Source organism: Lemur catta, chromosome 8, assembly GCF_020740605.2.
Source record: "Lemur catta isolate mLemCat1 chromosome 8, mLemCat1.pri, whole genome shotgun sequence".
Lineage (NCBI taxonomy): Eukaryota > Metazoa > Chordata > Mammalia > Primates > Lemuridae > Lemur > Lemur catta.
Genome location: NC_059135.1, coordinates 935,665 through 948,640, shown reverse-complemented (window position 1 = coordinate 948,640; position 12,976 = coordinate 935,665). Strand labels below are relative to the sequence as shown.

The following is a 12,976-nucleotide window of genomic DNA, read 5'->3' as shown; positions in this document are numbered from 1 at the left end:
CAAATACATTCCAGCAATGAAAAGTAAACACAGGAAGCAGAAGAAACTGGATATAAAAGTAATAAAGATTTAACAAATGAAGGGTCAGACTTGTACCCTGAAATTACAAAACACTGTTGAAAGGAATTAAAGATCTAAATAAATGGAAAGACTCCCCACGTTCATGGGTCAGAAGGACTGACATTGTTAGGGTGACCATGCTCCCCAAATTGAGCTGCAGATTCACCAGGATTCCTTGAGAATCCCAGATGGCTTTTTTGCAGAAATTGACAAGCTGATACTAAAATCCTTACAGAAATGCAAAATAGCCAAAACAATCCTGAAAAAGAACAAAGTTGGAGGACTAGCATTTTCTGGTTCCATAGCTTGCTCAATAGCTTAGGAATCAAGACAGTGTGGCGCTGGCTAAGGGCAGACAGAGACTAACACAGGAGAATGGAGAACCCATAAGTAAACCCACTCATCTATGGTCAACTGAGTCTTGACAAGAGCACCCAAGATCATGCAATGGGAAAGAACAGTCTTTACAGCAAACAGTGCTGGGACAACCAGAATCCACACATAAAAGAGTAAAGTTGGATCCCAACCTCACACCGTGCACAAAAATCAACCCCCAAATAAATCAGACTGAAATGTAAAAGCTAAAACTATAAAACTCTTAGAAGACAACATAGGAATACATTTTTTTGACCTTGGGCTAGGCAGAGCCTTCTTAAATACAACAGCAAAAGCACAAGTGACAAATGGCAAAATGAATACATTGAACTTCGTCAAAATTTAAATGTTTGTGCTTCAAACGACAGCATGAAGAAAGTGGAAAGACAACACACAGGATGGGAGAAAATACCTGCCAGTCGTACATCTGATCATGCATCTGCATCATGAGTACAGAATTCTTAAAATTCAGTAATGATAAGACAATCCAATTTAAAATGGGCAAAGTATCTGAATAGACATTTCTCAAAAAAATATATACAAATGGCCAGTAAGAACATGAAAAGATGCTTGATGTCATTAGTTATCAGGGAAATGCAAATCATAACCACAGTGAGACACCACTTCACACTCGTCAGGAGTGTTGGCAAGGACGCAAGGACGTGGAGACGGGAACCCTTGCACGGCTGCTGGGGGGAATGCACAACAGCACAGCGCTGTCAGAAAACCCTGTGGCAGTTCCTCAAAACACCAAACACAGAGTTATCAAATGACCCAGGAACTGCATTTGTAAGAGCCCAAAACAACTGAAAACATGTGTTCACACAAAACCATGTATATAATTGTTCACAGCAGCATTATTCACACAGCCAACAAATAGAAACAACACAAGTGGCCATCAACTGATTAAGAGATAGACAAAATACTGTGTACATCTGTACAATGGAATATTACTGGGTCATGAAAAGGAACAAAGTGCTTAACAACACACTATAATTTGGATGAACCTGGAAAACATCACACCAGATGCAAGAATCCAGTCACAGGGCACGTGGTGCATGAGTCCATGTCTGGGAAGTGCCCAGAGCAGGCATCCACAGAGACAGAGCAGACTAGTGGTCACCAGGGGCTGTGAACCAGGACCTGGGGGCAGGGTGGGGGTGGGGCACAGGGACTGGCTGCTCACGGGTACGAGGTTTCTTTCTGAGGTCATGAATGCTCTTAGTTTACGGTGATAGTTGCACAGCTCTGTGAATATACTAAAATCCACTGAACTGTTCACTCTAAGCTGGTGAATAATATATGTGAATTATATCTAAATAAAGCCATTAAAATCATGATGAAATATTAAAAACAAATAAACAAGGAACAAAAACCAAACAATGGCATAATAAAATATACTCAATTAAAAAGAACGCAGAGACTGGGTGTGGTGGCTCACACCTGTAATCCTAGCACTTTGGGAAGTCGAGGCAGGAGGATCACTTGTGGCCAGGAGTTCAAGACCAGCTTTGGCAATGGTGAGACCCCATCTCTATGAAAAATAAGAAAAACTAGCTGGGCGTGGCAGCACACACCAGTAGTCCCAGCTACTCAGGAGGCTGAGCCCAGGGGCGTGAGGTTGCAGTGAGCTGTGATGAAGCCACTGCACTCTAGCCTGGGCAACAGAGAGAGACCTTGTCTCAAAAAGAAGAAAAAAGAAGGCAGAAACAATAGGGGGAAAAGGAACAAAGAACAGAAACATCTAGGAAAATGGTAGATTTAAATCCAGCCATATCAATAATTTCATTAAACATCAATGGTCTAAACACTTCAATTAAAGGTAGAAATTTTCAAATTGGATAAAAAAGCAAGACCCAGGCATATGCTGCCTACAAAAACCCGTTTTAAATAAAAAGACATAAATCACTGGAAGTAAAAGATTGGGACAAGATCACCATGGGAACACTACTCAGATGAAAGCTGGCATGGCTACACCAACACCAGACACCATAGACTGCAGAACCGGGACTGTCACCAGAGCGGGGGAGGAGTAGGATGCAGTGAACGAGGAGTCACTTCACCAGGAGGACGTGATGGGCTAAGCGGGTGTTTCCCTAAGGACAGAGCTTCCGAACACGCGAACACACGCAGTAAAACCTGCAGGACTGAAAGAGAAACGGGCAAATCGACAAGGACAGCGGGAGACTTCACGACACCTCTCCCATCAGTGGACAGACAAAAATCAGTGAGGATCTGAAGACTGATAATATTACAGGCCAAACTGACCTACTTAACATTTCTATGACACCCCACCCAACAATACCAGAATACGTTTTCTTCCCGAGGCACCTGGGACAGCCACAAAGATAGACCGTATTCTGGAACATAATGCAAGCATCAAGAAATTTAAAGAAACTGAAGCTATACAAAATATGTTCTCTAACTATAAAGCAATTAAACTAGATATTGAAACAGAAAGATATCTGAACAATCCTCAAATATTTGGAAGCAACACACTTCTAAACACAGAGGGAAAGTAAAACATTCATAAATGAATGAAAACAAAAGCACAACATATGGAAATTTGTGGCACACAGATAAAGCCGAGGTTAGGGAGACATTTAGAACATTAAGTGCTTAAATTAGTAAAAAGAAAATCTTAAATAAATAATCTAAGATTCCACCTTAGGAAAACAGAAGAAGAAAATCAAATTAAATCCACAGTAAGAAAACATAATGACGAAAATCATAAAATTGAAAACAGGTCATCAATAAGGAAAATTAATGAAACCAAAAGTTGGTTATTTGGGAAAGAAAAAGATCAATAAAACTGATAAGCCCCTAACCAGATTAATCAAGAAAAGAAAAGAGAAAAGACACAAATTACCAATATCAGGAATGAGAGTGATGATAAAATTATAGACCATACAGACATTAAAAGATTTGAGGGAATATTGTGAACTTTATATCAAACAATTCAATAATGTAAATGAAATGGACAAACTTCTTAAAAGACCCAAACAGTAATGCTTAAGAAGAAATAGAAACATAAATAATTCCATATCTATTTTAAAATTTTAATTTGTAGTTAAAAAGCCTTTCCTAAAAGAACACTGTAGTCCCAGATGGCCAATTCTACAAAACATTTAAGGAAGAAATAATACCAATACTACACAAACTCCTCCAGAAAATAAAAGAGGAAGGACTACTTCCAAATTCCTTTTTATGAGGTCAGTATTATGCTGATACCAAAATTAGACAAAAGCATTACTAGAATGTATAGGGCATACACTGGAATGTATATCGGTGTATGCATACAACTATTATATATACCAATATTCCTCATAAATATAGATGTGAAAATCCTCACAAAACATTAGCAAATTAAATACCATAAAAAGGATAATAATACATTATGACCAATCCCAGGAATGCAAAGTCGATTCAATATTCATAACTCAATCACTGTAATTTATCATATCAGCATAATTAAGTAAAAAAAAATGATCATCTCAATAGATGCAGAAAAAGCATTTGACGAAAGTCAATATCCATTCTCAATATTAATAAATGCTCTCAGCAAACAAGGAACAGAGAGGTCTTCCTCAGATGATACAGGGCATCTGCAAAAAACCTCCTGTTACCCTAACAAGCAACAGTGACAGACTGAATGTTTTCCCTCTCGGGGGGCTATGACAGCCATTCTCATCACTCCTAATTAACGTTTAGCTGGAGGTCTCGGCCAGGGAGGGAGGGAGGAAGGGGGAAAGGAGGGGAGAAGGAGGGAGGAAGGAGAAAGAAAAGAAAGGACATACAAATCATAAAGGAAGAAATCAACTATTTGCAGATGAATGACTATCTATATTGAAAATCCCAAAGAATCTCCTCAATCTACCAAATGAGTTTATTAAGTTTGCAGGACACAAAGTTAACACAGAATAATCAACTGTATTTTTATATACTGGAAATGACTAATTGGAAACTGAAATTAAAAATCAATACCATTTACAATAGCACCCAAACCATGAAATACTAGGGATAAATCTAACAAAATATGTTAGATTCATATGCTGAAAATTGCAAAACTTTGATGAAAGAATTCAAGTAAGAACAAAATGAATGGCATGGAAGATTCAACACTCTCAACACCTGACTTCTCCCCGAATAGATCTATAGACAATACAATCCCAAACAAAATCCCAGCACGCATCATTCATAACATCGATTGATTCTAAAATTTACATAAACAAGCAAAGGACCTAGAATATTCAAAACAGTCTTGAAAAAGAACAGAGTTTCAAGACGAACTACGAAGCTACAGTCATTGGCAAACGCACATTTAGATGAGTGGACTGAGCAGACCCACACCTGCGTGCCCACTGAGCTTGACAGACGAACCGAGGTAATTTAGAGAAAGGACATCTTTTAACAACTGGTGTTTAACTAGCAGACATCTACATACAAAAAATAAATATCAACTATATCTTGTGCCACATATAAAATCAACTTAAATTACATCTCAGACCTATATGTAAAATCTATGACTATAACACTTGTAGGAAAAAAACCCAGCATGATCCATAAGAGAAAAATTAATAAATTGGACTTCATCGAAATTGAAAACCTCTGTTCTCCAGAAGGCACTATTAAGAGAATGAAAAAACAAGGCACACACTGGAGAAATTCCTTTTCCAGAGAAAGGAACGGTGACTAGAAAATACACAAAATTCTTAAAACTCGATAATAAAAAAAAAATCCAAGTTTTTAAAGTTGGTAAAGATTTGAAGACACCTTATCAAAGAAAATACGCAGATGGCGAATAAGTAGCCAAAAAGGCACTCAACATCATTAGAGCACATGCTCTTCCTCTATTTATATAATGTCCAAAAACAGGCGAGACTAACTGATTAGTTAAGAGTCAAGACAATGGTTGCCCCTGGGGGTCCACGAGCGGAGGGACACAGGACTTGCGATGCTGGTGAAGCTCTGTTTGGTCGGGGCGATGGGTGCACATGCGTGTTCAGCCAGTGAAAGCTCCTCGAGCTGTACACTCATGCTTTGCACACTCTGCATTTAAAAGTATTTTTCTAAATAACTCTTAGGGTTTATAGCTGGAAAACAAAACATGTCTTATATTCCATATATTAAAGTTCTCTTCTGCCATTTCCTCTGGCGTATTCCAAGCTGCGTATGTTTCAGGCCTGCTCTTTTTCTCTCAGTGGTAACTGCTGGCACACTAGCGCTTGACCCTGAAATGGCACGGCATCCTACATGCAGGGAAAAAACTCAGAAATATTTTTAAAGTTATCTTTTCCTCTACAGCTGGGAAGGAAAAAGAAAAGCCACTCTTCACCACAAGGCTCATTCTGACCAACCCAGCATGCTGGCTCCTCCTGTCCCGCCCACCACAGCCACACCAGGGGACACGTGCGCATCTCGGCTGTCACCAGGTGAACTGCATGCGGGTGTCTGGGGCACAAAGGAGACTTTTAAAACACGGGAACTGTGCTCTGTACTGTGAACTGTAACAAGCCTTAAGAGTCTATTTTCTGATTGATTACTCAATAATGTACTGGCCTAATAACAATATTTAAATTGACGTCTGTTATTTAAAAGGCAAAAATAGTCATATGATTTCTTTTTAAGCCAAGAGAAGGATGTTGGGACTTCTTTCTTCATCCTTTAGGTATAAAGGCCTAAAGAAACCCTTAAGAACCTATCAGATTCCTGATTCAAACCAAGAATGAGAAGATCTGCCTTAAGATAATTAAAGATGAAAACAGAAATTCAAAAATTAGACTGTTTGAAACACATGACAAGAGTACTGCATAGTAAAACCTCTAGACTATGGCCAAAGTAAGTTCAGAAAACTAAATACTGTAAATGCTTTTATTAACAGCATTAAAAATATATATTCAGGCTGGGTGCAGTGGTTCAGGCCTATAATGCTAGAACTCTGGGAGGCCGAGACAGGAGGATTGCTTGAGGTCAGGAGTTCGAGATCAGTCTGAGCAAGGGCAAGATGCCGTCTCTACAAAAAATAGAAAAAATTAGCTGGGTGCAGTGGTGTGCACCTGTAGTCCCAGCTGCTTGGGACGCTGAGGCAGGAGGATGGCTTGAGCCCAGGAGTGTGAGGCTGCAGTGAGCTGTGATGATGATGCCACTGCACTGTACCCAGGGCAACAGAGCGAGATTCTGTCTCAAAAAAAAAAAAAACAAAAAAGCAACAAAAAAACACTACCACACACATTCAATACAACATTCTAGAAAAACAGCAAAATTAACCCACCCAAAGTATAAGAAAGGAAATTAAAAGAACACAAAAAATATTTGGCGAGTAAAATAGACAACTCTTGAGCAAGTCCAGCAAAACAAGAGAGAGGACACAGAACTAGCAGAGCCAGGGACCACTGGTGGCCACAGGCCCCACCGGCACCAGCGCTCACGGCCTGACACACACCAAGGCTGCCAGCTCTGCGGGCTGTGTGTCACTTTGATGTTAAAAAAAAATCGTGTACAAATACAAATGAAAAAGAAAACCAAACAGAAATATTAAGAAATCAAAATCCGCAGTGCTTTAAAAGAATATTACAACATAGTCAAGGACTGAGTCCCTGAGCGTGAGGAAGTCGATCAGTGCCCCTCACTACAGTGACACAGGAAGCAAGGACGTGAGCACGTCACCACACACTGAGCAGACATCTTGTGACAGAGCTTGACAGAACTCAATACTCATTCTTTCAAAAAAAATTTCTAGTAGTCTGAAAATAAAATGAAATATCCTCATGTACAAGGTGTTCATCAGGAAGTGACAGGAGCCCTGCAGCTGACGGTGACAGCGCGCCATGAAGGAGAAACAGCAGCACCCTGCACAGTCCCTGCTCCGCGGTCCTCGCCAGCACAGCAGGAGTGAAGGAAAAATGGATGATGAGACGCAAATAACAGAAAGGAGAGACAAAACTGTCGTCACCACAGAGGGCTGGTGATTGATGTAGAAAACCCAAAGAAATGTTAGAAACTAATACTGAAGAAATATTAGAACCAGGAAGACTCTGATACAGGTATATGATGCTATCAACCCAAACACGGATCTATGGCACATTCCACCAACAGGTGACTAGGAAACGCCGGGGAGAAAGGATCCCACGGACAGCACTCCATGACCCGCCCAGGAACTGGCAGCTAGACGCCGGGCAGTCTAACGGTGCCCCAGCAACTTCTGAGCTGGAAAGTGGGTACTGTCCCAATGCCAATCCCCCAAACCACACATGGCCAAGGAGCTGCAAATCCCAGCAGGACTCGGGAGGGAGGAACAGTAAGTCCTAAACGCACGTGGAGGGGAGTGTAAGAATGGCCACAGCGACTGGGGAGGCAGGAGGGAGCAACAGCTGGCAGCATTCCATGCATCCGGGAGGATGCTCCGGAGGGCCAGGACCTATGAACAGAGGTCATTCCGGGAACCCGGGACAAGAGTGTTAGCAGGTCAGCTTGCGTGCTTCTCCGTTTGCCGGAGACTCTTCCCCGGTGAGTGGAGGAGGTCTTGTCTATGTTTAAGAGTGAGGCTGCAGTGCCCGTGTTAGCATGCCAGGCGGGCAGTGGAGAGTGGCGTGAGCCCCAGGCTCGGTAGGGTGGGCAGGGCAGGGGATCCAGACATGGGTCTCAACACGTGGCTGGCCATCAACCCCCGAGCCCAGCCAGTGAGAGGTCTGAATCTAAAACTCGACAGGACGTCAACCCTGGGTGTCAGTGTGTGCACTGCTGGGAGAGGCCTCCTTGTAACGCCCACACACCAGGCCCGGTTCCTGGTGCCACACGTGGAGGGCTCCTCCCATCCCACTAAAAACCCCAGGTTTGGAGAACAGGGACCAAAAGTCAGGAGCCACTGGAAGCGGCGCCAGCCCCACGTCCCTCCACAAGCCGGCGCACCTGCTTGTTCTCCTCCTTATCCACCGCGGTCCACACGAAGCCGAAGGCCCCGCTGCCGAGCGGGCTCAGGGTGCTGTACTTGCAGGAAAAGGCTCCCTCGCAGGCCGCCAGCCCCTCCAGCTCCACAGCCCGCGGGGGCTCCTCAAACCAGGCCTTGGCTTTCAGCATCTGCCACGCACAGGAAGGTCTGAGGGGTCACATCGATGGCCCCACGGAGAGGAGGCGGCCACCTACACAGGCGTCCCCAGCAGCCCGCCCCCACCACAGGGATGCCCCATGCCCCACTCCCCGCCCTCCCGTGCCCATGGGGACCCCGCCTGAGAGCCTCTCTGCATGGGGCTCTCCAGGCAGCCTCCGCCCCCTGCACTGGCACACGTGCCAAGATGTGCTCACATCCCGCCACACGTGGCACACAGACTCGCAGTCCCACGTGCGGCATCACACTTCACAGGGTATTAGGAGACGGTGTCAGAAAGCCACAGAAAGGCCCTAGTCCCACGCCCGAGTAAGCAGAGAGAGAGAAATGCCAACCGGAACTTTCGCCACAGTGAAAGGCGAAGCCAAGGCAGGAGCTGACTGCAGACACCCACCTCCCCCAGGCTGGCCCCGGGGAGCTCGGACACGGAGTGGGCAGAGCCGGGCAGGCTGGCGAGCAGCAGGCGGGTCCTGGTGGCAGAGTCCCGGTGGCTGGGGAGGAGGCCCTTCACCAGCCAGCAGCAGAACAGGGGTGTGGCGCCTTGGAGCTCCACCCGCTTCACCTCGAACTGTATGCCTGAAGGGCGACAGGACAGAGTGCACAGCCCTCCACTGACCCAGGGGGGCAGCAGCCTTAGGGTGGGAGAGCCCGCGTCCCAGAACAGTCAGGATGACAGAGAGCGGCTGGGGACAGTAGACACAGCACCGCAGCAGCAGCATGGCCTGTGGACCTGCGACATGACACCTCCCCACGCAGCCCGGAGGCCACACTGCAGAGCACTCCTGAGCTCAGAAAAGCCCGGAAACCTGCACTCAACACGACCCTACACAAAGCAGGCCCTCTGCCTTCAGGTGACAACAAAGTGAATGCTTTAAATGAAAACCATATACCCAGGCTGGCCAGACACACGGCCCCTTCTGACCCCAGGGGAATCTCCCCACCTCCCTCCTAGGGAGCAGCTCCCTGAGGAAGGGGCACAGGGAAGCGGCCCTGGCTCCGCTTCCCCCGGCACACACATATGTAGTCTTCACTTTCCAGAGGTGGATGATAAAGTGTTACCCTTTACCACGTACTTCCTGCCAGAACTACTCAGCAGTGACACCCATCGGACCCCAGGACGAGGCAGCCCTGCCCCTGCCGTGCTCTGGGCGGCAGGCGTCCGCCCCGGGCCGGGACCTACTCAGCTGCAGGCCGTCTCGGTGGTGGCAGCTCCCCGAGTAGGTGCCCTCCTGGATCTCCCGCCGGAGGCCGGCAGCCCCGGGTGTCACGGGCGTGGAGGTGACCTGGACGCTCAGCCTCGGCTCCTCTGCTGGCGAGCGCACATCCTGGGGGTCGGTGTTTGACGTGTGAGGGATGCAGTCTGGGCTTTCTCTGTCACTTGCTTCATAACGCTCAGGGGACACCAAACAGATTTCAGAGGGTTCCGTTCGATCGTGTCCCAGGCAGCTCCCCCGGAACCGCTGCCCTTCGCCAAACTCAGAGCAGGTGCCGGTCAGCAGCAGCAGCTCTCTGTCATCGAGAACCTCTGACCCCTGCCTGTGGAGACCGCCCACATCCAAATCAGAGCCCACCACCGAAAGAGAGGGTGTCCCTGCCAGTTCAGACGTAGCACAGGAACACGTCGAGGAAGTTCGGTCTGTCTGGTCGCTGAAAAAGAGTTCCTTGAGGTTCCAGGAAAGTGAGCTCATGCCGGGCTCCTGCGCCTCGGCTGCCTGCAAGACGCCGGGCAGGTCGGTGGCCAAGGCGTAGCAGGCTGAGGAGCTGCCCACGCGGCTGCCCTGCAGACCTCTGCCTGCCAGATCACAGGACGACACATGGGCCATGAACGGGGGCTGCTCTGCCGGGACAAGCTCCACGTAGGGGAGGCCCGGGGCTCCGGCAGAGCTCGACTTGGACAGCTGCTCCTTAATTAAGCAAGTCTGCAGCTCCTCTCGGTCGTTTTTTGCTGCTGGCCACGGCTCCTCCACAGTAGGCGTCCCAAACGACACACACGCCACCCTAGAGGGGCTGGGAGCTGAGTCCCACTCTCTGGAGCTGGCGTACCCAGGGCAGGGTGGGGGAAGGCCGCCCCCTGCCAGCTGACCCAAGGCCTGGTGCTCAGCCGTGGCATTGGCCCAGGTGTTGGCACTGCTGGAACCGCTGAGCTCCACCAGTTCCAGCTGGGCCTCCTGGCACAGGCCCCGCACTCCTGTGTCACCGCTCCTGTCCTCAGCTGGGGCTGCAGTTTCAGGACCTTTCCTGGAAGTGAACGGCTTTGCACCCACTGGCTCAGACCTGCTTTCTCCCAGAAGATCCTGCGTCAGGCTCTCTGTCGCTGCAGGTCCCTCTCCTCCCACAGCGGTGATCTGGTCCTCAGGGAGCCGCTGCTCACCATGCGCTGGTGGGCTTCCTTCCCAAATGGTGTCCACCCTGGGGACAGTAATAAGGATGACACAGTGACACAGGGCCACAGAGCAATCAAAAGGAGAGATCACCTCGATTCCCCACTAGAGACAAGTACAAAGCATTTAATGCCACAGATTTATAACATAAAAATTAAATTTTGTCATCAAGTTAAAAAAATAAAGCACCTACTCTCAAATATTCTCCAGATAAATCCACATTTGGCAACGGTTTATCAGGAATGCCACCGAAAGCCCAACACTAAAGCACAGGAGCACATGCTCAAGGCTCTGGTCAGCTCCCACTTTACTAGAAGAGACCCCAGGTGACGCACTCAGACAGCAGGGGAGGTCTCAGATCCCCACAGTGGCCGGGCCCAGCCTCCCTGCTGGGGGGACCTCAGCAGCTGCCGTGAGGAGGTGTCGGTGGACGGAGCCAGGACTGGAGAGTGCCTGAGCACTCTGCAGAGCTAATCTGCGGCTGGCGGTGATTCCACCTGATTTCACAGCCGACGGGGACGCAGCTCGCAGAGGAGGAAGAGGAGCGCGGGGGCCGGGCCCCTTGCGTGGCAGGTTAGCGTGTCCGTAGAGCGGGGACAGAGCGCCCACCAGTGCATCCAGCACGCGGTGACGCAGAGTAGGCTGCTCCTGCAAGCGACGGGCCGGCCCTCAGAGCTGAGGGACCAGGTCAAGACTTGCCTCCAGCAGGCCCCACACCTGTCCCCACTGTCCAGGTGTGACGCTGGGGACCAGACTGACAGAACGCAGCCATGCCTGTCGCACTGGGGGACAAATGTACGTCTGCGACCCAGCCAAAGCACAGCCAGGCCTCACAGGGACAGAGGAGGAGCTGATATGACAATGCATCCACAAGGACAAGACGGTCGGCACGGTTCCCAGGAAGAGCAGCAGTTTTCTGGGGCAGTGGGTTTCGTCTAGTACCTGATCCACACTCCAACAATTCACTCGGCTTCATCATCGATTTGCTAAAAATAATAGTAAGACTGAGATCCCAGGATTACCAGGAGAATTAAAGGAGACAACTCATGAGGAAACTCCTAACACCGTTCCTAGAACTCAAAAACCACGCCACACACCTCACTTCCTTCACGCTTCCCAACCTTGTCATTTCTGACTGTTTTACAAATAATGTACATTTGTCGAATAAGTGAACACGTGAGTGAACAAGAGGGCGTGAACCTCTACGGTAAGTAAGTGCCTAAACATGTGGTGGATGCTAATCAAATTCTTAGAACTGTGAGATCCAAAAACGTCCAATTTAATAGAAAAAGTAGGAATCAGCTAATCTAGGGCAACCTTCTCACTGCACAGCCGAGTCGCAGAAGATGACTTCTGTCCGGGGTTCTGAGGGGAGCAGCGGGCAGAGCAAACCCCAGCGGGAGCCCAGAGACCCCCAGCCCGTGGACACACCGGCAAGGAGCCCAGCAGCCACCACAGGAGCACCACGGGCTCCACTCCAGCTGACGCAACCTGAGCACACAGGGTTCTCCCTCCTCGCCTGCAGATGAGCACACAGGACACGCATGACACCTGCCAGCAGGAAAGCGGCTGCGTGAACCGTGGCGCTGCCTGGGAGGCTCTGGCTCTGAGGAGACACTGCACAGACAGGTCTTCCAGGCGTATCTGTGAGCACACGCACATCGGGACAGCGTGCACGGTGCCACCCTGGCTGGGTCACGGGAACAACAGCAGCGGTACACAAGCATACCTACACACCACACACATAAACATACAACATGCATCTACAGTTACATGCACGAGTCCCCTGGGGACACAGCAGGACTGGAGAAGGGAGGCTGGGAGATGGTCTGCAAACCTTCACTGTTTACTATTATTCTGCAAAAACCACATATTTGTGTACTACCTATTTTTAAAATAATTTCAAGGAGACTGGAACACAGATAAAACAATGAGCAAAAGAGGGCAGACGGAAGGAAAGTGTAAGTCAGGTTCAGAGAGGGACAACTCTGACCCCAGTGCAGGGGGTGCTGGGGGGAGGGGCCCAGGGGACCTGTGGGAGTGAGGAGAGAAAGGA

The 12,976-nt window shown here is 48.1% G+C and overlaps 1 protein-coding gene across 1 annotated transcript in view; it reads right to left on the bottom strand.

Annotated features, from left to right (window-relative positions):
* Positions 1–12,976, bottom strand: part of PASK (PAS domain containing serine/threonine kinase) — a 38,068-nt gene that overhangs the window by 11,625 nt on the left and 13,467 nt on the right. The window contains exons 9-11 of the mRNA XM_045559894.1: positions 9,720–10,948; positions 8,934–9,115; positions 8,344–8,511 (exon numbers count right to left, since the gene is read on the bottom strand). Of these exons, the coding sequence (XP_045415850.1) occupies positions 8,344–8,511; positions 8,934–9,115; positions 9,720–10,948 (1,579 nt within the window). The remainder of the gene's footprint in view (positions 1–8,343; positions 8,512–8,933; positions 9,116–9,719; positions 10,949–12,976) is intronic.